Source organism: Phoenix dactylifera, chromosome 2 (genome assembly GCF_009389715.1).
Source record: "Phoenix dactylifera cultivar Barhee BC4 chromosome 2, palm_55x_up_171113_PBpolish2nd_filt_p, whole genome shotgun sequence".
In the NCBI taxonomy this organism is placed as follows: Eukaryota; Viridiplantae; Streptophyta; class Magnoliopsida; order Arecales; family Arecaceae; genus Phoenix; species Phoenix dactylifera.
Window position 1 is genome coordinate 27,804,872 of NC_052393.1, and position 25,493 is coordinate 27,830,364.

The window sequence follows — 25,493 nt, forward strand, 5'->3', positions numbered from 1 at the left end:
TTATTAGCTTAAGTTTGTGAGATAAGTGGTGATTTTAATATGTATCATAGCAGAAGTCTTTTAATCTTATTATTAAAAATTTATAAAAGAAGTATAAAAAATTATAAATAGATAAATATATATATTTCATCCTACCGGTTAAAGTTTTTGAAGCAAGCGATGATTTTAACCTGGTATCCGAGCAATTTTTGAAATAAATAATAGTTTTAATAGATAAAAATTAAATTATTTATATTGTTTATTTTTTTATAGATAATGTGAAACATATTTTTTTATTTTTTTACTGACCGTTCTGCAAAGCAAACTGTGTCCTATGAAGGTGGAGCAGGTCGTCGTCATCATTAATTCTCTCCTCTGCTGATGAGGCCATCTATTTTACCTTCTTACCTTTTTGTGTAAAAAGATTTGCACTATTTTTTTATTGTGGAGATAGTTATGGCACGGCCTCCCAACTTTTAACAACGATAGGTGATTGAAATGTTGACATTAGGTTAATGATGTAAGTGTTATTTATATTATCATCTGATGCAGCCCCTCCAGCTAAGTAAGATGACAATTAACAGTGACACCCAAACCAAATTCGACCACATCCAGATCCAATTAAACGCATGATAGATGAAAGTTCCATTAATTGGAATCTAAGATCGATAAAATAGCTCAAAAATTTTAATTTAAAACTACTCATTTTATTAAATAAATTATTTATTTTATTCTACAACAAATTGAAACAAATAAAATGGAGCTTGTTTGAGATGATTAAGAACTAAAAAACATGTAGATATAAAGACCAAGCTTGATAATGAAAGTTTCTAAGCCACATGGCACCAGGCAATTGGTGTGGCTTATGTGACATGTGCCAATAGAGGTTTCTTCTAGTGGGAGGATTTTTCATTGATATAATCAGAAACCATAGCAGTTATTTTATGTTCAAATTCCCATTCCTTTGTGACCGTTACTGTTGAAGACCACCTCAAACCAGTAGTTGATTAAAGATTAGCTTGGTATTAAAATACACTCTTCACCATAAGATACACCAAAAGAGTTAATTAAGCTCAGCTTTCTCTGAAAGCAATAGCTTATATGCTCCGTTGAGATCCATCTTCCTTTGAGAGACGATGAGAGACGATGAGATGTCAACCATTGGATCACACCCGGCATAGCTCTCAAAGCACTTCTATTTTTTTTCGTCCACTTATACCGATCTCGAAGCAATCGATCTACATCTTTGCTAGATTGGCTCTAGAGACGGATTGGATTCAGAAAAATATTGACAGACACAGACATCTAGATAGGCACCTTCTCTTGCGAAACATATGTGAAGTTGTAAGAGAACTTGCAGCTTTTCTAGCTACTCATGTTTATGAGGAAGCGAATAGTACGGCTGACTGGATTGCATTCCATGCGGCGCACTACACAGGAGAATGTTGTTGGAAGATATCAGGATCTGCTTCCTAATCCTTGCGTCGACTTTTTTTTTTTTTTGTACTCTTATAAGTGTACTTATGCACCTGAACCCGTATCGGTAGTCTACATCTCCGGGCTCAAATCCCATACTCCGTCAAAAACGCCCAAATACGTAGAAATCTAGACACCTCCTGCCCCTACGGAGCTTCAATTGACTCCCAGTCTCCTCCTCCATCTCTTTCTCTCTCTACGACAGCGCCCGATCCAGCGCACCGAGCACAACTCCTCCTCCATTTAATAGTCCATAAATTCTAACACCCTTTGTCTTCCCTTTCATATCTATCGAGAAAAGAAATAAAGTCGGGTCCTGAACTGCGGGTACCGTGTCCGTGTACACAAACTGCAAACACAGCAGTAGAGCAATAGATTAGATCGCCCTTTTTCTCCTCCCGCACGCCCAGCTGCAGACTCGGAATCCATACCTTTCCTTTCTCTCTTTTTCTGCCACCACTTCTCCTTCCCCCCCCAATCTATCAATCCATCAATTATATTGTTACTGCCATTAATCTTCTCCTCCTCAACCAATAATAATACGCAGCAAATATTGGTACGATAGATAGATATAGAGGACGGTATAGAGAGCGGAGGAAGAAGAAGGAATTTATAGGGAGGGAAAGCTTGGGGTAGAGATAGGGGTAGGGATGGGGTGCTGGTGGTCGTGTCTGCGGGCGGAGACGCACCTGGAGAAGCAGAACCACCAGAACCACCAGCAGCAGCGGCAGCAGCAGAACCAGAGGCCGTCGTTCTCGCTGCACCAGGCGGCGCCGGGGGGGGCGGCGGGGGCGGCGGAGGCCGGCGGAGGTGGCGGGGGGGAGGTGCCGGCGTTCTCGGAGTTCTCGCTGGTGGAGCTCAAGGCGGCGACCAACGGGTTCGGCTCCGGGAACATCGTGTCGGAGAGCGGGGAGAAGGCGCCCAACCTCGTCTACAAGGGCCGCCTCCAGAACCGCCGATGGATCGCTGTCAAGAAGTTCACCAAGACCGCCTGGCCCGATCCTAAGCAGTTCGCCGTGAGCCATCTTCTGATTCTTTTGTTAGCTTAGGTGAATTAATTCGTTCTTTTTTTTTTTTCCCTAAGAGAAGAGATGAAATTGATTGGGTTTATTGCAGGAGGAGGCATGGGGAGTGGGGAAGCTGAGGCACAGGAGGCTGGCGAACTTGATCGGGTACTGCTGCGACGGCGATGAGAGGCTTCTTGTCGCCGAGTATATGCCCAATGACACACTTGCAAAGCATCTGTTCCACTGTATGTGCCCCCTTAGCTATCCTAATTCTTGAATTGAATCTCTGCTATTACTCTGAACATTAGATGATCGTTTGGTTGGGGCTGTAATGTTTAGAGAGAAGGGAAATGGGCGTTACTTAACTGGAAATTCCCTCCTTGAGGACTGTAGTCTGGTTAACTGAAAGGCAGGCAGCATTTTGAGATTGGGAATTCCCTTTTTATGAACAAAGCTCTTCCCTTTTCTTTTTTTCTCTATACATACATCAAGTCCACGCATGATCTGGTTGTACCTTGTATGGCATTGTTGCCTCCCTTCACTTTGTTGGATGGCTAACTTGGCACTAACCGTGCTGATGACAAACAAGCCTTAGCTAAATGAGCTGTCCTTTGCCACTGGTTAGCCTGACCTTTTAACCTTAACCATTCTTAAGTAGCCAATATGTGTATGCTGTGATAAGCTAGAACTGGACATGATGCCCAATGAGCCTGATTAAGAAATGATGTGACTGGGTGTTCCATATTAGATATTTTTAGATTCGCACAACTGAGAAACATCATCAAAATTATTCCTCAATGGATCACAGAGGCTTGCGGAATGGATGTCTGGGTGTTGGGTGAATGTTAAACATAGCAGGTTTACCATCTGTCGTCACTAATGAGCTTAGAAAAATAAAAAGGGAGTAGATACATATAATTAGCAAGTTTAACTAGGATATTTATGCAGTGCTTTTGCTATTCAGTTCAGATTTGCATGTTTAGCAAGGAAACTACAACTGGTTTGGTGGCATATAGGGAAGATGAATTAATTACATTGTTCTAATGTTTTCATGCTGAGCTTCTTATTCTCATATTTATTTATGCATATGTAAAATCAATAGTCGAGCCTTCTTGCTTGTGTCTTCAATGTGGATTGTGGAATTGGCAAAATTCTTTTAGACTAATATTCTTAGTTCTTTTCATGCAAACACTTGTTTCTTTCTTCACCATGCGCTTATGTTCTCATTTGTTAATCATCTTTTAAGCCATCTTTTTTAAGATAAGAAGAAGTAGTCCATTTAGACCTTAATTTAATTAACTTCCATGTAAATATATTATATATATCCATCCATCCATCCATACATGCATACATACCTTCATATATATATATATTGATTGTTTATATGCTTGTCACTGAACTTGGACAGGGGAAGATCAAACTATTGAATGGGCTATGCGTTTGAGGGTTGCATTTTATATTGCTGAAGCTTTGGAATATTGTAGCAATGAAGGACGGCCTTTATATCATGACCTAAATGCATATAGAGTCCTTTTTGATGAGGTTAAATATCTGACTTTCTTTTGCTTAATGAAATGTTGGTTACTTTATGCAAAATCAATGAACTCTTATTATTTATTTAATTGCAGTTTATTAGTTGACACTACACTATTTTTCCGATTGTCAATATGGACTATAATTCTGAATAGTTGCAACATTTACTTGTATATGGCTACCCTTGAAACTCATTGATAAGTTGGAAAACAGTCTCTATTTGATTGCATGTGGGATTTCTTATGAGCAATTAGTGCATTAGAAATCCTTAAAAATTATATACATGATTATGCATTTTATAATCCATCACACATGGCAGAGGGCTTTTGGTGTAGAATAAAAAAATTTGCATGGTTTCTTTCATGATTTTTTGAGACTAAATTTGTTTGCAAATTATGAAGGAAAGAGAGCTGTTTTATGATTGAGTTTGGCAAGGTCCATCTAGTAAGAAATGGTCCAGCAGTAAGTTGTTTCTGCACCACTATATTTGCTTTAAGCCTTTTTGTTTCATGCCATACGTCGTCCACATTAAAAATGAGGTGTGAATCTTAACAAATTGGAGATAAATAATTAGTGTCGCCATCATTATCTTTTATTTATGAGCTAAATGGCTAATTAAACCAAGATCTGCTGAACCAATACTAGTGCTCATACTGGTTGGCGATTAGTTCGGTATGGTATGGGTCCGTACCATATCGTGCCGAAAAATAATGAACACGGGAATAGGGAGGTCATGACATCAGGATCGGCAGTGTCCAGCGAGATAACTCATAGAGAGGGCGAAGAGGGAGGAGGAGGAAGAGGGAGGGTGGGAGGGAGGGAAAGAGAGAGAGGGAGACACAAGGGGGCTTACCTGGGTGTGACGGAGAGGTGTTCGGTTAGAAGACTTAGGAGAGGAGCGATAGCATCGGTTGGCGAGGGCGAGATAAGCAGAAGCAGAATGAGAGGTGAAGAAACAAAGCCCTCAAAGCCGAATAGAGAGGTTTGGGGGAAGGGATTTTATGAACGAGGGATTGAACCAACCCGAGCGGCTAAACCATCTCGGGCTGGCGTCGGTATGACTCGGTACGAGCCGACTGTCTGGTTTGGTCAATTCATCAATCATTGAATTAAACAACAATTTGGTTGATTTGTATTAAGATATTTTGAAGCATTATTCGTCCATTTAATAAAATTTGGGAAGCTATTCTTTTGTGGTTCAATATGTATAAGAAGTAGAACATATAGTAGGCATTAAACTTTTTAAGCTTTGACAATTCACTCTGCCAAATTTCTTCAATATCCCCACTTAAAAATTCTATGAACAGTGCATGTCCTTTTTATATGATCGTCCATATGTGGGAATCACATGTCAGAAGATGCAATGATGCCATGCTTCCACTATGGCCAAGGGGCCATACCCCTTATGTAAAGTCTGGATTATATTGTATAATCTCATTTGCAATACTCAAGCTTGTGGTGTACATAGATGATTTCATGCATGACATGACTACATATGTTGGAAATAGTCATTGACCCAAAGAATGTCCATTCTCTGTCAAAGCATGTAATGTACAGGCCTAAGGTCTATATACAATCAAAAGGCAACCAAAATTTTCATCTTGAATACATAACGTAAATAAATGTTAAAACATTCTACCTGCCAAAAACATAGTCTATCACTTATTGAGTGTTTGCCGATCTGATACTTGGAGCCTGTCATGTCGTGTATCCCCAGGAAGAATTTCAGAATATATGAATTAAAGTTAAGCAAAAAGTGGCAAGTGGAATCTTAATCTTGATACGCTTCTACTTCTTGCGGAAGCTCTTTTTGTTGATTATGTGGATATAACATTATTTTTATCATAATACGGAACAGCAGTAGTTATAATGCTACATTCAGATTGCAGATAAGGTAACAAAGACACCAGTCTAAAATGTGGTGTAAACTTTCAGATACTAATTGGCTTATTCTTTAGTTTGATCTTTTTCTGGGACGACAATCCTTCCAGCTTCTCTTTCTCACACACAATCACACACCCAAATTTTGGTATAATTTGTTAGTAAACATTTCCCAGAAGACAAGGAAGCAATGCTGATATGTTTTAGATGTTTGAAATTGACGAATACCAAGCAAGAAAAATAATAGACAAACTTTGGTGTTGACTGCTCAATGACGATCTTTTGTGCTGGAGTGTAGCATTTTATTTTAACATTAGATAAATCTGTAAAATTTTGCTCATGTTATCTGTAACTAAAGCTGCCTATATTAAGTCTCACTATTCAAATCGATATAGGAGAAAGTGACAATAGGAGAAAGAGAGAATCGAGGAGGTTCATTGGATTACAATCCACAACGATCTAACGGATGGATGCAGCGTGTAATATGAGAGGGACAGATGTTGATTGATTATTTCTAAAAAATATGTTGTTTGGCAAACCATCTAGATTTTTGGGCTACAAGAATTTATTCCATCTAATCTTTTTAATTTTTTACTAAATATTGATATGATGATCTTTTATGTTTATCTATGCTGACCAGATAATATTGAAAATGTAATTTACATTCGATCTGTTATTTATTTGAACAACATTTTTTAATTTTTCTTCTTTCTTCACAGGATGGTGATCCAAGGCTTTCCTGTTTTGGTCTTATGAAAAATAGCAGGGATGGAAAAAGTTATAGCACAAACCTAGCTTACACACCACCAGAATATTTAAGAAATGGTATTTACTTATTGTGACTAAAAAGTGATTCATCACAATTTCTCTATTTCTCTGGTATTAAATCAATGGCATCAACTACAAGGCTACCCTGGCTTTATGTTGTGGAAGATCTTACTCTATTAGTGCCTTTTGCTTGCTGTTTTATTATTGTTGCTATTACTATTATTATTATTATTATTATCATTATAAAATCAATCATGGCTAGTTTAGAGTTAGCAAATGATTATTGTGCTAGATAATCATTTATTAGCATTTGGTATAGTTAGAAATTAGGACTGTATTGGCTGGGAACTTGAACTGCTTAAATTTTGTTTTTTGTGCCCATTTTCTTTTGTTGAGCCATGCAAGTATTCAATGAAACTTATTTTACTATCTTCAAATTTCTATTCTTTAATTAAAGTCTCTCTGCCAGTGGTTCCCCAACTTTATGGGAGGAATTAAGGATATATTCTTGAGCTTGTGGGAAGCCAAGAATTCACGAGCAAAAAAACTATCTTGTTGGGTGAAATTGATTGTATAGTTAACAACCATTCGTACCCTATCTCTTCTTAACCCATCCCAAAGGTCGACTTGTGTTCCCACTCAAGGTTGTGTGATTTTCAACAATGCAAGTCCATTAAGAGGGATATAGTTCTAAAATTTATCCAATTACTCTAGACTCTTTCTTCTTCTTCTTCTTCTTCTCATTTTTTGGTGATGGAGGGACCTGTAGGCAATGAGCTACCCAACAAGGGTTACCCTCCTCCAAATGCCCCTAAGCCCCCAACCCTTGGGAAGGTGGGATCCGGACCCAAGTCACTTGGTCTAACTGCCAAGGACTTCACTAGCTTGACAAGTTGGCACCTTCACTATGAACTATTGTTTTCGTGCATTAGGTGAGCACTATGGATTTAAACGAATGTATGGACTAGCAGGTAGGTTTTAAGTATTTTCTATGACCACTACTTATTATGGCATCCTGACTAGGATGCTTATATGAACCTCAATAGCTAGACCGACTCCACTACTATACTTTGACCAAATTACACAGACAATGATGACAAAAGTTGACAATAGCTACTAAACAAAAGCTGTAGGACTTAGGGTGTGCTTGAATAAGTAGTTGGATTTCCAAAACAAAGTATAAGCTAAAGCCTGCCATAGAAAAAGGGGCAATTAACTCATTATGTCTAGCAATTGAATCTAACCCATCAAAATCATAAAACAAGACTTGAATTAAAGTTTTAATTAACTTAAACAGGGTACAAAACATGTATGAATGAAATTTCCATATACATAAGATTTCTTTTCTATTCCAAGATTAGTATTGCTTTGTCTAGACACTAACAATGGTCCAGGCTCCTGGAAATACAAATCCAAAGACCATACATGAGAATGTTGTTTTATCTGGAATACCTCTCTTTGCTCTCTCTGGGATTTTAATAAATGTTAGGGCAGTTTTGAATCATTAATTTTTAATCATCAGTTTAACTTGGAAGCAAAAATATATCCATGCCCTAGTGATATAACTGTTGAATAACCTTTTCTTTTTACCAATGTAAGGTAGCTGGAGAAGTCATGTTGCGTTTTCTTATTTACGCTTAAAGAACTTGTTTACACTTGAAAGTTTTTTCTTTTCATTTCTTTTCTTTTTTTGATGCACTTTTTTGGTCCTTCATCCTATGCAAATATAGTTCTCTAGATTTACTTTTAAAATGTGATATATATATTGCTGATCAGAGACAAACATCTAGTAAATCTTAGCAAGAATTTTGTATCATGGTAGTAAAAATTGCCCCTTACTGCCACATGATTGAACTTTTTCACCTCAGTAGGTCGGAGCTCATGGTTTTCGTGGCCAACCCCTAGACTGAGCTCCACTTGGACTTGAACTCAGACCTGCCACTAGAAAAGGACCAAATTCCTTGCAAGAATTGGAGTGAGGCTGCAGTCTTCTCTCAACTATAAAAGCAAGGCATGGTTAGTTTTGAAACTAGGGAGTGAAGTGTATATATAACGTGTAGGCATGTGTGTATGCAACAACCCAGGACCTCACTCAAAAAGACTAGCCAAAAGATATTATTTGGGTTTCTTGATCCTGTATAAGTACTCAAGATCTATCCAGCGGATAACCAATGTGGGACTAAACAAACGTCTGTACGGGTCCTCACATACTCCCCCCATTTAAGCCCTGATATCCTCGTTAGGCTAAGGGTTCAAATCTATATAAATCTAATCACAAGCACCACGATCAGCCTGTGGTCAGCCCCAATGGATCCGTGCTATAGTGTCCCTTAGTTCATATAGCTTATGGGCTAGGTCCGCTCTGATATTATTTGTAACAACCCAGGACCTCACTCAAAAAGGCTAGATGAAAGGTATTATTTGGGTTTCTTGATCCTGTATAAGTATTCAAGATCTACCTAGCGAATAACTAATGTGGGACAAAACACATGTCCGTACGGGTCCTCCCAGTGTGGGTACTGGCATGAACATGCAGGTGCATGGGCATTGGCTTGTGGTTGTGGTAGGCAAGGGCATGCAAGGTGTGATGATGAGGCATGTAAGCATGGTGGACATAGAGCTGCAATGAGAGAAGAGAATGAAGAAAGAGAGGAAGAAAGGAAGAGTAAAGAAAAGTAAAGTGGAAGATATAAATATGAGAGGAAAGTTGAGGAGAGTGTTTGATCTTGTAATCTTGGTTTAGGCTTCGGGTTTCATTCTGGTGTGTCATAGATTTCTTTTTTTTGATTTTTTTTTAAGGATTGTGTGTGCGCTTCTCTTGGATTTAATCTCTCTCTCTTCGGCAGCTCTCAGCCAATTTTTCCTTGCGTAGTTCTCTCAGACAGCATGCCAAAGGTATAGCTGAACTTTGAGAAGGATTGTTTGTCAGTAATATTAAATCTAAAGCCATGTATTATTTGATATACTGGATATCTTTCGTTCCAATGGATGTAGCCTGTTTTGGGTGAACCACACAAAATTCGGTTCCTATTATGTTTTCCTTGTTATATTTGTGCCATTTAAGTGTGCATGGAACACATGCTTATTACATGGTCTGTAAGCAGAGGGATCTTAGCTGAAAGATGAGGGCTTTCTATGTTACTGGGAACCTTCATTTAGTCTAAAGTGCTCACATTTAACACTTAAACATGGAGATCTATGTGACTTGGGCACTGTTTTGTAAGAAGAAAATCATAAATATGGTAAGGATCTGCACTTAGACATGCACCTGCACCTGATACATGCTATCAAGTCCATGTGACATAGGGGGCCTGGCTAACACTGACAAAAAGAAACAAGTACAGCATTCATAGATGAACAGATCACAGATACTGAAATATATGGTACTACTTTACTTTGGAGCGGGCATTATATTCTGATCAATTTATCATATTCTTGAGCCAGTTTTCTGTGTGAACTGCTTACTGTTATATACCTTGGAAGTAGTTGGTAAAGGCCAGATCAGCATTAGTAACTGCTGCATTATACATTGACTAGGTCATCTGTCTTACTCTGATGATGTTAAGTATTCCTTGCATGAATCTTAGTCTAATTTATCCATCTGCTGCAATGAATCTAGCAGCTTTGAAGATTACCAAAAAGTCCATGCAATATTTACATTTATAGTAACTAATTGACTCTGATTTTATTCTCTAACATGTGGGACTATATATCTTTATGAAATTCCTGCTTCTAGTTTCAAAATTGAACTGGCTTTTGCTATCACCACTGGTCTGAATTCCAACTACTTGTTGGCTGACTAGCAATATCATATGTCTTATGTTTCCAGGTGACAGAGATAAAGGCTGTCATCTAGCATGTGTGGGCTTTATAGAAAGTAATTGCTATTGGTTACCGTTTGCCTTCCCTGTCCATTTATATGAAATATTTATTTACAACTCATTTGCTTCCATAGGCAAACATTTCAAATTTTTCTAGAACATGGTCTGTATTTTGTTCATGTATCACTACATGGATGTCTTTATCACATGTACAACTTAAAACTATCATAATTTTTTGCCGCCAAAAAGAACATGATCCAATGCTGAAGAAAAAGTAACAATAATGCCTGGAATCTTCATAATGTCACTTTTGCAGGGAGGGTCACTCCTGAAAGTGTGATATTTAGTTTCGGTACTGTCCTCTTGGATCTTCTTAGTGGAAAGCACATCCCTCCAACTCATGTAAGTATATCTATCTATCATGTATGTCATAATAGAAATATTTATTTAAAATATTCCCCTTTCCTTTTGAAACAAGGAGTAGGGGCCTACTCTTTGCTTTCCGTAGCATAGTTCTTTCAAAAATTGGTATAAAAGTAGAAGCGAGAAATTACCATTTCTTCTAAGTGTTTATCTGTATGTTGTTGTGGCATCATTAAGTTGGTCATATAGATAATTCCTTCGCAATATAATATATTGTGTGTTTTTCATTTTCTTTCACTTTTAGCCTTGTTTGTCTCTGTTAAGCTGCTATTGTGCATGTATTTCAGTGTTACTATAGCCATAATATCAAGGACTTGTTCCATCAATTTGGCAAAAGGATTGTAATTCAAAGTCATTAATCATTTATTATCAAGGGTTTGTCTCTGTAAGGTTTTCACATCTTTTTGTAACTTCTTCTTGTGTTAAAGCTTAGTTCTTTCTCCTTGTTTGGACCCTTCAACACAATTTTGAGCCCCTTTCCTCAGTAGTGCCTCCTTTGATTTTCATTTGACAGGCCAATACCATTTCAATCAGTTCTCTGTCACATTACACTTAATTGAACAGTTATGCCTGTTTCTAGCTCTATGCCTCCTAGTTTACCACACATCATTGCAAACAATGTAATTTCGATCTGTATAATATTTTTTTCGTATATTCTGCATTAAAGAGATGAGTAATGAAAACATGGAATAAATTATATCAAGCTGAATGAAATGGGAGGTGATTCCAGTGTCCTGCAATATTGACTTGCTTTCAAGACTTAAAATAAATGTTTGACACAACAATAAGACTTGCTAAGCTTTATGGTTTAGAATGTCTGGTGGAAATATGTTCTAAGCACATAAATTTATGCTTAAACAAAATAAATTATGAAATGAGTACTTTGGGGCAACATAGGAGCATGACCATTTGGGCATAAATTGATGGACTGTTAGTTAAAATCATATGGTGTTTTGCAAGGAAAAATCTTTGGGCTGCTAAAAATAAAGTTATATATATCATAATACGCAAGCATAAAATTTACAGGACATACAAATGAAGGGAACTTTAAAATTCACATGCTAGAAATGAATTTCTTTCCAATAGAATCTTCATTTCAATGCATTGGAGTGGAGTTACTAAGGAGATGCTGAGAACATTTAATACTGAGGTCGAAGTTCATTTTTCGTTTGATTTTTCCATGATGTCAGTTAAGTGCATATAAAATGACATATGTAAGACAAAACTCCTGGCATTTCTTTGTTGTTGAAGTGGTTCTGTAATGACATCTTCATGGATTAGTCTTTTCTTTTTTTTTTTTAGTCTTTGAGTTTTCATGCAATGCTTTCTTTCTAGAATATGCATTTTGGTCCTAATTGAGAAGACACATTATAGTTTCCTGTTGGTGGAGATGAGAGTTGACAAGTTCAGTGAGCAATTGACTTCTAATGATGTCATTTCAACCATTGTTGGACAAAGAAACTACTGATGTAGGACTATTTGAGGAGGACCTGCGAAAGCTTGAGAGGACCTAAGAATGACAGAAATCAGAGAATAATTCAATCTCTACTTTGCTTACCTATCACTGAAAACAGGACAGAAAAGGTGCTTTCTGATAATTGAGATGAAAACTAAAGGATAAAAAGCTCTGATTTCCAGTTTCAAGAATAGGTAATGACCCAAGCAAGGATTCCTTAGTGTTTGAGGTATAACAAGAAGGTGTTACTTGACTTATAACTAAACTCAGGTCAAAGAAAAGATTTCAACAGAGAAAAAAGAATAAATTCTACAATCCTAGCAATCTGTAGTATTAGATCTAAATTACACCTTAAATTGGATGCTTGAGATTGGGATTACAAGAACAATATGGTGGACTGTGGATCTATGATCAGATTAGTCCCAAAAGATAAATAAACAACAGGAAGTAAAGAAGAAACAACAGAAAGCCTGGACAGAGAATAAAAGAACAGAGTATATAAGAGGATAAGAATAAATGGAGATAAATAGAAGGAGAGGAAGGGCAGCCAAGCCTGGCTGTATCTTAATACTTTTTCTCTACAAAATAATTCATGATCAAATCCTCTAACCAGCCAATTAACTCTAGAAGCCCCCACCCTTTCTACTTTTAAGTCCAGCTACAATAATGGAATAAAAAGAAAACACCCCTGTCGTGCTACAGTATTCGCCATAGTAATGTGCTGTGGTACATGCTACAGTAAATATATAAAAGACTTTCCATCAGGTGCCAATTGCTTTCCTAACTGAATATAGTTCGGCTAATCAAGAGACCCTCTAAACAATTAAACTACAGAAAGTCAAAGCAGTGACCATTCTTAGCCATTGAATGAAGATTTGGAAGTATTCTGCTCTGATCTTGGTTCCAAAGCCTGGATAAGGTCCTAAATCCATTCTCGATCAATTGGCCTCACAGTCAAGTTCATCCATGGTCTAACACAGCAAGCTAAAGGTACCATTGGTTGGTTCTTTCATTCCCACAAGTGACCATAATGCACCTTAAAGTATTTTCTTTGCTCCTTACCACCATTGCACCTGCCTTCAGGTTTTAAAAACCTTTCCTCCACGGAAATTGCATTGCCTTCCTTTTGCACTTGTTTGACATACAAATTTGTGGTCATTGTCCTTTTGATAAACAAGGGCATCGACATATTTACTTTCCACCAGTGGTACCTTTTAACCCACTGAAACTATAACTAGAAATATAAACGACAATACAGCAAATTGACAACTAAACTTAAATCTAAGACAATCCCAAGTCATGTGGCCCACTGATGCATCATCAGATGATCTGGGACCTCTATCATGAATCCTTTCAGCTCATCTTCCCATGTTAGCCCTATCCATTTAAATCATCCACCATCTAGTTTTTTATGTCTATTTGAGTAATGGTGTCATTGAATACAGTGGAATAGTTAAAGGGGGTCTACTATCTATTCCATTGCTTGTTCTCTAGTTGGTAGGGCCTGACTGAAAAAGGGTGATGGATGATCTAACAGAACCTGGAGGAACTACTAGATGGAGTGGATCCTAACATGGGAGCCTCATGCATCTGGGCAAAATGGAATAGTGAAGAAGTTAGATATTCCTTCCTCCCCCCAAAACACCCACAAACACACACACACCCCCCAATCATGTGCCATATAAGAAAATAAATATATAAGATTTGAGCTTTAATCCTTTCGATCATGGCCCAGATTAACTCATATCTTTTATGATTTAACTTTACAAGCAACAAATGGACATGATATATGATAATATATTATCCAAAAGAAAAATATCATAAAGCCCATAAGAAGAGAGAAAATGTTAGAAGTAATGATGTCCACTTATTAATCTTCTTCTTGTTGGATAATAATTTGCATGCCTATCAAACTCTCATCTGTGTTAGTGAAAGTGTATTCAATAGTGTAATTGCCCAAATCTCACCTTAAAATAGAATTGCCGAATTTGAATGTTTACATTTTCGTCAAATAAAGAACTTTTCTGTTTTGTTTTGATTTTCATTTCTATACAAAATAAGTTAGCATGTGTTGGACTCCAAATTTGGGTTTTTCGGGCCAACTACAGTTGTTTGGCACAAGAGTAGTGCTTGAAGTATGCACATATGCATGAGAAGGGGGACAGAAAGATGCTAACAAAGTCTTTAGTAGTGTAACACCATTCCATGTGTTTGTAAGTGGGGGTGATGTGACAAGGGCGTGCTTTATTAGGATACAATAACGGAACATGGATATACAGGATATGTAAGGCATGAAGCGGAATATTATGATCTGTTTGACAGTTCTTAATAAATGTATGGCGTGGCCTCTTCTTTATTTTTCTTAGCATTTACGTGTTAAGATGGGATTTAGTTAAAATTAGGAAACTTATATATATGTATTGAAAAAGATATTAACTATATGATACTTTTTTAAGCATTGCTTGATGCAATCTAGTGGCTGTACGAAGGTAGGATGTTCTGTAAGTTTTAGTACTAATTATCCGACATGCGGACACCACTTTTCCTATTATTTAGCCTTTAGTAATAGGGTATTCTTTAATAACCTTTAAAGAATTAAGATTGGACTTGGATGTCGCATCACAAACCTAGGCAAATGGGTGATTTGATGAGCAGAATATATCTAGGTTACCTTGATGGGAGAATGTCCTAGTTTCCCATTCACCCGCCCGCAAATGAATCACATACTTTTAGATGATGAAAGAATAGTTTTTGAGATGAATATTGTATATTTTAGCTTTTTATATTGAGTGATGAAAATTAATGAGAGATTGTGTACCATCACAGTCACTTAAATTGGTGACTTAAAAAAAGTTGGTGACTTAAAAGAGAAAAAATTCTCATTTTCTTGTAAAAATCTCTTTGTTTCACCAGATAAGGGACCCCAACCCACCTACCACCCCCTTCTTTTTCCAATCAGAACATCTAGATGGAAAAGTAAATAGTCTACAAGAAGATTAATGTAAATGGAAATGAATTTTGCAAGGTTCGCCGTATCGGTCAATACCGTACCATACCGGACTTACCATACTATACTATTACGTAACCACTATGCAGTCTCGTACTGTACCAATATTCAGTACATCTCGCCGTCTTATACCATACCATGTGTGGACGTTGTAATAAGATGTTACAGGTATAGGGTCCGGTACCAAGACGGCGGACCTTAATATTTTGTAATGAAAGAGTGAAGATTGAATATCAATTTGCTTCTATTTTCATATTATTGCTAGTTATATTCATTTAATAAATCCGTATCTCTTTTCCATTCATCATTCCAATCATTGCACATATACGTGCAATTTTGATTAATTTTTATGGATGCAGGCTCTTGATATGATAAGAGGCAAAAACATTCTGCTCTTAATGGATTCACATTTGGAGGGGAACTTCTCAATAGAAGAGGCAACAACGCTAGTGGATCTTGCTTCTGAGTGCTTGCAATATGAACCAAGGGATCGCCCTAACATGAAAAAGCTAGTTGCAACACTTGCACCATTGCAAACCAAATCAGAGGTAAGAGTTTTTTGATAATAGTTTATCAACCCATGCAGATGAGATAACTTTCTTGAGATAACTTGCCTAGTTCTACATGTAATGTTATTACCATGAAATTCTACAAGAATCATTTTATCAAACTTTCTTAGACATTCATTTAAAGGATAAAGTTGGTTCTCATTTGAAATGGTTATGTTGAAAAAAGATTATAAAAAATTGTCAACCTAGATATACCTTGATATAGAATTATTGGTCAAACTATCGGTGCTCACAGCAAGATGCATGACCTGGATACCTGTTCTCTTACCAGTATCATTATGAAGCCGGCACATATTTTTTGAGTTCAGTCCCTGTCACCACAAATGAGCTTGCACGTCAGATGCTCTATGGGCCAGATGCAACCAAGGGGCTGGTGCTCATACACCTGAGTTATATTGCATGGTTTGAGGAAATCCTAAATAGGATTATGGGTGGCTAAGGGCTAACATTCCAGTACTCATAACACGGTGCTTATTCTTAAAACACAAATGCTTATAATTTTGTGCAGCCAAATATTTAATCATATTCAATATAGAAAATTACTACATTAAGATCATTCATTTGATCATGTTCATTACTCATTATGGGCCTGAGAATAACATACATGTATTCATGCATGAACATGACTGCTAGTGCATGGGTTCTGGCAATGCCTTGTCTTACAGTTCATTTCTATTGTTGTTATTACAAATGTATATGGATTTACCCTCTGGCATTTTATATCTTCATTGGATTTAGGTAGTTCAACCTATGAGTCCTCCATTTGTTAGGTCTGTGGTAAATAATCTGCAGTCATTAAGCGTTCATTGATATGCAAATTTTTCTGTTGTTGCGAACATACAAAAAGTTACTCATCTCTTGATGTTCGTAAATGGTGTTTGGAATTGAAGATGATTGTTTGGTACTCTGGTTAGAGCCAAGCTTGTGGAATGCTAATTTATACAAAAGGTGGTTTACTGTCTAGGCACCTGGGCACCCATCTAGTCCCTTAACATTTAAAAGGGCTAGGCGTTTAATCCAATTTCATAATTATTTGTACAAATACAGAAGTTTGTAGGGGCATCCATGGAGTAATCACATCTCAGTTTATAAAAAATTAGTAGTGATTATGATACTAGTTGGACTTGCATTACTAAATATTCTTACTATTTGCAGCATGGAATAATGCTAATTTTGTGAGTTGGGTACATACTTTCCATCAAATCATCAGTAGTGACACTAACAACTCTATGGATGTTGATTTGAAGGTTGATTCTTAGAAGTTGGTGTCCTTGTAGGTGATCGGGTGTTAGACTTGCACAGAGCTAAAATATGATATTAGCACAAGTATTTAAGCACTTGAAAGAAACAATTACCTCACTCTCATTGTTGAACTGCAGAATGCTGTAAGTTTGTGGGTGCTTGACTGTCTTAAGCTTCAGCTTGTTTCATCTCTTGAGAAACAAGATTCTCACTGCTCCCACTATCAATAATCAAATTATGCAGCTTTCCACCAGCTCTGCAGCGAATTCTAAAAATATTCTTTCTCAGCCAATTTGCAGAAAGTGCTGCTTGTGGAGCCATCACTGAATGCCGTATGACTAGTGCTCCCCAGTGGTGTCCCCTTTTAAGTATTCTTCTACTCCCTATCATTTCCAGCAACTTTAGCTATAAGCTGATCCTCTTCATCATAGACATCCTCACCTTCCTCTGCCTCATCTGCCAAGTTGACTTGCCCTTCACCCTTTTTTTTTTGAGCATTCATTGGGAAGATGGCTTACTTCAAAGCGCCTGTAGGATCAGATGGTAGGCTGTCCCTGGCCAGCCTTTATTGGAGTCATATTTCCAAAATCCGCCAAACCGGTACCGAGATCTATACCGGTCGGTGCCGGGTATGGTTTGGTACCAATTCGGTACCGTATCGAACGAGTACGGGTAGAGCATGCCGGTTCACAAACTAACATGCTCGTTTTTTTTTTGGAGTTTTCAAGAATATTTAATTAGTAATCACTCTTTTTGAACTTTTTCAATGATTTTAAGTTTAATTTGATGTTTTTTTTGATGTTTTCTTAATGCTTTTTGATATTTCTATGATCCCGGTTTAATCTAGATGGTGCATCTTTTGTTTTAAAATGATACAAACTATAAAATGAACTACATAAAATATCCTCAAATCAAGTAGTAATGTAAAAATTAAAAAATGATACAATCAATTAGATATATTTAAAGTCCAACATACATACCGATATTTAATTTTGGATTGAGTGGCGATGCCTCTTGTAGATATCTGGATCATCAGCATAGTCAGGAGGCACATCAACCCACCTTCTTAACCAAAGCGGCGTTGTAGTCTTGCACGTTTATCCCATAGGGAACATGCGTCGGATTATGAGCGCCCTTGGATCTCTCGTTGAAGCTCTGGCTCTAAGAGGTGTCCTCTGGATGATTAGACGGCTATGGAAGGGCCCATCCAAATATGCCGGCAGCAAAATCCGACCTATAAAATGCTCTGGGCTGTGTAGGATAGTAGCTACCGAAAGATGCCTCAAACCGACCATATCCGTATCCGCCGGATTATAAGCACCCTCGGATCTCTCGCTGAAGGTCTGGTTTTGAGAGGTGTCCTCCGGGTAATTAGACGGCTATGGAAGGGCCCATCCAAATATGTTAACAGCAAAATCCGATTCATAAGATGCTCCGAGCTGCGTAAGGTAGTAGCTACCGAAAGATACCTCAGAGGCATCATATCCGTATCAATATGGATCATAGGTTGCCTATGGCTGTGGATAATAGGATTCAGTATACAACTCGAAAACTAATACGTTTATGGATCCTACTCTACGTACGAGGTCATCTGCAGCTGCATCGTGTCCTCTTGAATGAATATTTTTAAATATCATAAATTTAAATAAAATATGATTTCTACATCAAAAATTACTTATGAATTATGTAATATGTACTAATTTTTCATAATTTTTGATATTATTTATATATTTTTAAATATTTTTAGAGTTTAAAAATAATTTTTAAATATTAATATTTTAACAAATTAATTTGAACTCAGATCCATGTAGAACCCAATAATGGATGCTACATATATTTTTTTAGACCCTCGGACATGCATTAAAAGCTACTTATTTTTCAATTTTTTTCAAACTTAGGCCTAGGCCGCTTTGCGCATGGTCGCATCAAAACTTGAATGAATGAACACCAAATTTTTATAAAAGGTAGCTTGTATGTCCCTAAATACATTTTTGATTTTATATATTTTTTTTAAAAAATATTTATTTTTTAAAAAATTATTTTTAATCCAAAAATATATTTTTAATTTTTAAAAATTATATATAATTTAAAAATTAAAAATTAAAAAAAAATGTCAGTTCGGTTCAGAACCGTTGTTTCGAAGCCCTCTCTCCCTCGTACATTGGAATAGGGGCGGAGCCATTGTTTCGTAAGAAAATAGGGGCTTCGGTCCCTTTTTTATTGTTTTGATCCGCCCTTGTTCTGATGCATGGAGGAGAGAGGACCTCAAAAGCCTTCTCCCCCTCCCTCGGTCTTGTTCCGACGGCCGCCACTCACCGCCTTCCTCTCCCTTTCTCTCCCTCCCTCCCTTTCTCCCTCCCCTTCTCTTTTCCACTCTTTTCTTCTCCCTCTCATTGTTGGTTTCTTGATTTCATTGCTGGACCCGTTCCAGTCCGACATCGATATGGCTTGGTATATCCCTAACAAGACGGTTCAAGACGGTTTCATCTTCCTTGGTACTGACACATGGTACGTAGTGCTTGTTCCACTACACCATTTTTTTTATTTTTTCTCAATTTTTTATTGTTTTAGTTTGTTTAATGTTTTCAGTATTTAGATTAATGATTATGGATGTTTAATTTAGGATTTTAATATTGTTTTGTTGTCTTCCATGATAGATAGGTCTCAGTTCTGGATAAGCATGCTATAATCGATAAATTAATGCAATTATAACATAACTAAATGCATGATTAACATATAATTGAATATACATACAATATATCAAATGGATTTCAAGTACAAAATATGTACCGACATTTGAAATTTTTAGACTGCTATGTCCCTCGTAAATGTCAGGATCTCGGTCATAGTTAGTCCCGAGATATTACTCCAATATTCTAGATAATCTACCACCCAACCCTATGGTCCATAAGCTTTGCCTTCTGGATAGTTGTCTTGATACTAAACCTGTCTGATATTGGACTAGCCAACTGAAGTTCGAGAAAGAAGACAGGCAGTGACAGCAGGAAACTTTGTATTGCAGCTTATTCCATGGTGTAAATAATGTTTCCTATGCAAGGAAGGCTATGTTAGTTTATTCAGCTTCTCTTTGTTGGAGAATAATTATGCATAGCACATAATATATGCTTTTGATTTTATTTGTATGAGAACGTCTTCCTAATTCATAGTATTGATGTTTGTCTCGACATTTGACAGTAATATTGGGATGCAGGTACCGTCTTATGTGTTGCTAGGGATTCGAAAGCATGAACCACAGCGCCATCTCTCTCCTATGGGTGAAGCCTGTTCCAGGATGGACCTCACTGCCATCCATCAAATTCTAGTTATGGCACACTACAGAGATGATGAAGGAACCAACGAGGTATAATGGGAATACTCTCTTAGTAAATTATGCAGTGAAATCAGTACAGTTATGAAGGTATAAATGGTGAATTTTAACTAGTGAGTGCCGTATGTTCTTCTATCAGCTGTCTTTCCAGGAGTGGACACAGCAAATGAGGGATATGCTGGACGCCAGAAAGCGAGGAGATTTTGCGTTTCGAGATAAGGATTTTAAGACGGCCATTGATTGTTATTCTCAGGTACATCCTTTTTTTTTTCTTCCAAAACTTGATGAATCCAAATTCAACGCATTATAGCTAATTCCATGTAGAGGGATAAAGGTTGCTAATCAGAGATCCCCAGTGCCTACATAAATAGACACATCCTCATGCACAATTAAGTGTACACACATCTGGCTGCATTCTGCAGTGAATCCTGAGACTAGAAGTTCGAGAATAAATCTTAACCATGATCATCAAGGGTGTTCCTCACTGTATTGTGGTCAGCCTTGCAAATCCTTCACGAACCACTATTCTTGATGCGTATCTTTTATTGCAGTTCATCGATGTTGGAACAATGGTCTCGCCCACAGTATATGCAAGGCGCAGCCTGTGCCATCTTATGTGTGATCAACCTGATGCTGCCCTTAGGGATGCAATGCAAGCACAATGTATCTATCCTGAATGGTCAACAGCTTTCTATATGCAAGCAGTTGCCCTAGCCAAGCTAAAGATGCACAATGATGCCATGGACATGCTGAATGAAGCAGCAGAGCTAGAAGAGAAGGGGCAAAAGGGTGGAAAAGGTCCATGAAACAGTACAGTGAATTATAACAGCCATCTTTTCCTCATGTCTCTGTTGACAAAGAATGTTAATTTGCAGTGTGAAATCTGTGATTGGTAGGCCTCTCGGAAAAATGTATTATAGAGAAAGCCCTTGGATTACATTAATGCATTTGGTTTGCCATTTGTTTGGTATATTTTTTGGGTCCTTGTATATGAACAGACAATCAAATCACTCAGGACTCACTAAGGGAATGTGAACAGATAATCAAATCAGTCAGTTCCTAAGGGAATTTTGTTTGTTTGGTCATGCAGCTCCTGAGCAGGCTCATGAATTCCCATCTACAGTCTATTCAGTGAGAAGCTGTAGAAACTTATGATTGATTTTGACTGTGCCTCGTTCAATCTTTGTGACCTCTCTCACCTCAGCATCCATCAGTCTGTTGTAGGATTTGTTTCTGATGCAAACTGCAATAGAGATGTCTCTATCCAAATCTTATATCCTTAATGTCATTCGCCTGTAACACATTGATAGGATCGTACTTGTGAATCAGCTGGTTGCCTAAATTATCTGACTAATCCCGGCTGATGGTTTCATTAACAAGTATGATTTCATGGCTGTCAATTCTGGACTTGGCCTGTATAAATGTGACCCAACCCGACAATTGGGATTTAGCTACAGTAGTTGAGTTTTGCAGGAGTTTATATGCAGTATTTCCTTCATCAAGCTTGAAATGGTTCCAGCATGCCAGCAGCTGATTCAAACACGAGACAGATTTATTTACAATATTGTGTTTGTGTTATGGGTTTATAATACTAACATCAATTTAGAACTAGACTATGCTTGCCCGGTGCCAGGAGTGACACAAGATGTACGCAAGTTTAAACAAATTTTAAACAGGTTAAAGCGGGTCGTTTGCAGGTCGGGTTGACGGGTCCGATCATAAATTGCCACTCTTAACTTTACCCCATTTTATCTAAAATTTTAAGGGCTATTTTTTTAAAAAAAATTATTCTAATTTTCAGTTGATAAGAATTGGATTTTTTCGTATCTCATATAAATTTTTCTTTTTTATGAAATATTAAAATCTTATTTTCATAAAAAAAAATTTCTTCCATCTCTATCCTTTAAAAACTTCAATCAAATATGAGATATTTCTTCATTTTTTTTGTTGACCGTTTTTTCCCACTTTCTCTTTCTGGAACCAAACAAGTCCTAAAATATAGAGAGGCAACCCATAAAAAAGCACACCTAATAAAAAGAAAAGAAACGAACCGAACACTCTGTTATCATCATTTTTGCCTCTATTTTCTTTTCTTGGGCAACCTAAAGCTGCATCATTATGAATTTCTTGAGGATTCTACCAGGATGCCAAACTACTAATATAGATGGGGTCCGTTGTGGTTTGCAAAGAAGTTAAGCCTGAAAACTGTGGTTGTAGGGGTGTTCGGACCCTATATTATTTTTTCTAACACACAGCACAACATACTCTTAGTTTTTCTTTACCTTTAGAGATATCTAATAATGTACTCATTTATGTACGTTTCCTTAAAAATTTTAGAGAAGTTCTGAAAGTTACTTCATTTCTTTTACCATTTATAATAATCTAGAACCTCACCCAAAAAGGCTAGCCATATAGTATTTTTTGAGTTTTTTACTCTTATATAAATATTTAAGATCTTTCTGACGAATAACCAATATGGAACTAAAAACACATGTCTGTACGGATCCTTGTAGGAATGATATACCATATGTATTTGAGAAATAAATATCTATGTTATGGATATTTGCTACTAGTTTGAGTATATCTTACTTAATTTTATAGCACTACAAATACAACATGCTTGGTCTTTTTACTAAAAGAAAGAATATTTTTTGTGTTCTCTAATTATGTGATCTTACAACATTGTGAATGATGGGTTTCCACGATTGATTCCTGATCATAATGATGAAATAGCTCTTGTAAGGGCGTAAATTAGTTTATAGCATCATAATTTTTTTGTCAACAAGTGGCTTTATCATGATATAGATATCCAAGACAAAAAATCCAAAAGAACAAATCCATCCCTTTGCAGTGCTATACATTCCTCAAAGTGGTATCCGGGGTCGTCGAATGTCAAACCCCAAACCTGCTGCTCGAGCTGGCACGCGATACAACCACACATTCCATAGAATATGACCTCAGAAAATATTCAAGACCTATTGAACAAAAGCTCAACAATGCTGGATAAAAGCATATATTTATGCATAGCATGTAGGAGTGTGTATATATGAATATATATGTGCATGTATCTTTGAATATATGCATATTTATTTATGTACTTGTATATTTGTGTTTGTGTGTGTGTGTGTAATATATATATATATATATATAATATTGGACATTATAACAATATTTTAACCATTTTCAGACTTGGGGTAAATGCCTAAACTTAGTTGATGGCTATAGTTGTTTTCTATTACGAATCTTAATTTTGATTAGCTATATTTTATATTTGCTTCCCTAGTCACTTTCTAGGAAGCTTCCTTTTTTTTTTCTTTTGCTTTGATATTCAAGAGGCTCCGAGATGGTTAATAGCATCCCATATGATACAGCGAACCTTTTTTATACTATTTTTTCTTCTAAAGACAGTATGAAATAATATCAAATAAATGCATGGATGTTTAGAGGCCTAGGCATAGTCAAGGTGACATAAGGTTTAAATTTCAAAACGACAATACTCCCTTCCATGCTCGGTCTTCTTACAATACACTTGGTCCATGACAATACAGTCAACAACTGCTTTAGCTCGAGACTACATTGATGGTGCTATGGAATCACTATGCTCCTTTTGGGATAAAGTTACAACAATACTAACATTTGTTTGCTACTAATTCAATATTCCGACACAAATATAACGTATGATGTCCTATACAAACAATAGTGGAATCAATTAATTGCTAGAAGACCTAATACACATGCATGCTCTTCGTGCAGCATAGTCAATTCCATCCCCTAGTGACCATCAGTAAAAGTGGAAGTCCATCAGACCAACCTCATTCATTTTGCAACTCCTCTATAAAGTATCACCATCTTTCCTTCTGTTCATCACTATTATATTTTTCCATTAGTAGTCCTTTAGTGGTTTAGATAATAGCTACCATGGAAAACATCTTTGTTAACTTCTCTTCCTCCTCTGATCCTCTAGTCGAGAAGGACTTGATCAACTGCTTGGAGAGAGAGTTTTGGGTTGGTGGCCTAGATCTGACCCTTTCCCTCCATGCCCCTATCAAGACATGCGCCCATTGTAGGGCAACCAAGACACCTCTATGGAGGAAAGGCCCTGATGGGCCAAAGGTAATAACCAAACTGAATACATGCATTATATTTAGAGTTATTTTCTTTTCCTATTTCTTCCTATGCCTAGGCAAGTTTTATTTTGCATCTCATATGCTTAATTTGTATTTTGGATTTATTGCATGAGTAAAATTCCAACATGGGTATGCTTTGTTGGCAAGAATCCAAGTTGAGAGAAAAGGTATAGATTGATAGATTACATCAAGATCTTTATAACATTTTGCTGTCACTGGTGATAAAATTCCAAGCTATTAGATTATATCTACTTCTGCCATTGGTAGTTTGAATGTATGCAATCAGAAAGTTAGATATGATTTTGTCGTTATTAGTGTATAAAAAAAGTCTACATAAGAATTTATCTGTTATTGATGTTTTTTCTTTTGTCGTTTCGAAAGCGATGATTTGCGATTAGGGAATATTATATAATTTTGTCATTATCGATGATCACAAAAGGGTTATTTATAAGTCTAATTTACTAGTTTATACTAATGGTTTCTTTTATTAGAACAAACGTGATGATGCACATTATTGGATCAAATAGATGCTTTGTCGTTATTAATTGTAAAAAAGGAAAAATCTTATCATTAGTTCAATCTAATATTTTTTTACTAGCCAAGATAGTTGAAAGATAATCAATATCAACATCGATATCAATTTCTTTTCATTCTTTTCTTATTGAAAATAAACTACATTTTGCATCAATACTATTCTTTTGTAGATTATCATAAAATAAAAGATTGTGCATCTTGTTCAAAATGAAAAATGATTGTGAACGATTTTCCATATTTTGTAAAAGAAAATTAACTTTTATAATAACAAAAAATTTCATGGTAACCAGTAAGTTATTGACAAATACATAACTAATAATGCACCTTCTTCAACATGACCCT

The 25,493-nt window shown here is 36.6% G+C and overlaps 1 protein-coding gene across 1 annotated transcript; it reads left to right on the forward strand.

Annotated features, from left to right (window-relative positions):
* The first annotated feature begins 1,612 nt into the window (after positions 1-1,612).
* LOC103708708 (serine/threonine-protein kinase BSK1) lies at positions 1,613-21,642 on the forward strand. Its single transcript, XM_008793764.3, has 9 exons — positions 1,613-2,471; positions 2,572-2,707; positions 3,871-4,004; positions 6,596-6,701; positions 10,782-10,867; positions 15,711-15,899; positions 20,374-20,523; positions 20,630-20,743; positions 21,042-21,642. Exons 1-9 carry the CDS (start codon positions 2,106-2,108, stop codon positions 21,294-21,296), a joined length of 1,536 nt encoding a protein of 511 aa, XP_008791986.1. The 5' UTR covers positions 1,613-2,105; the 3' UTR covers positions 21,297-21,642.
* Positions 21,643-25,493: the final 3,851 nt, after the last annotated feature.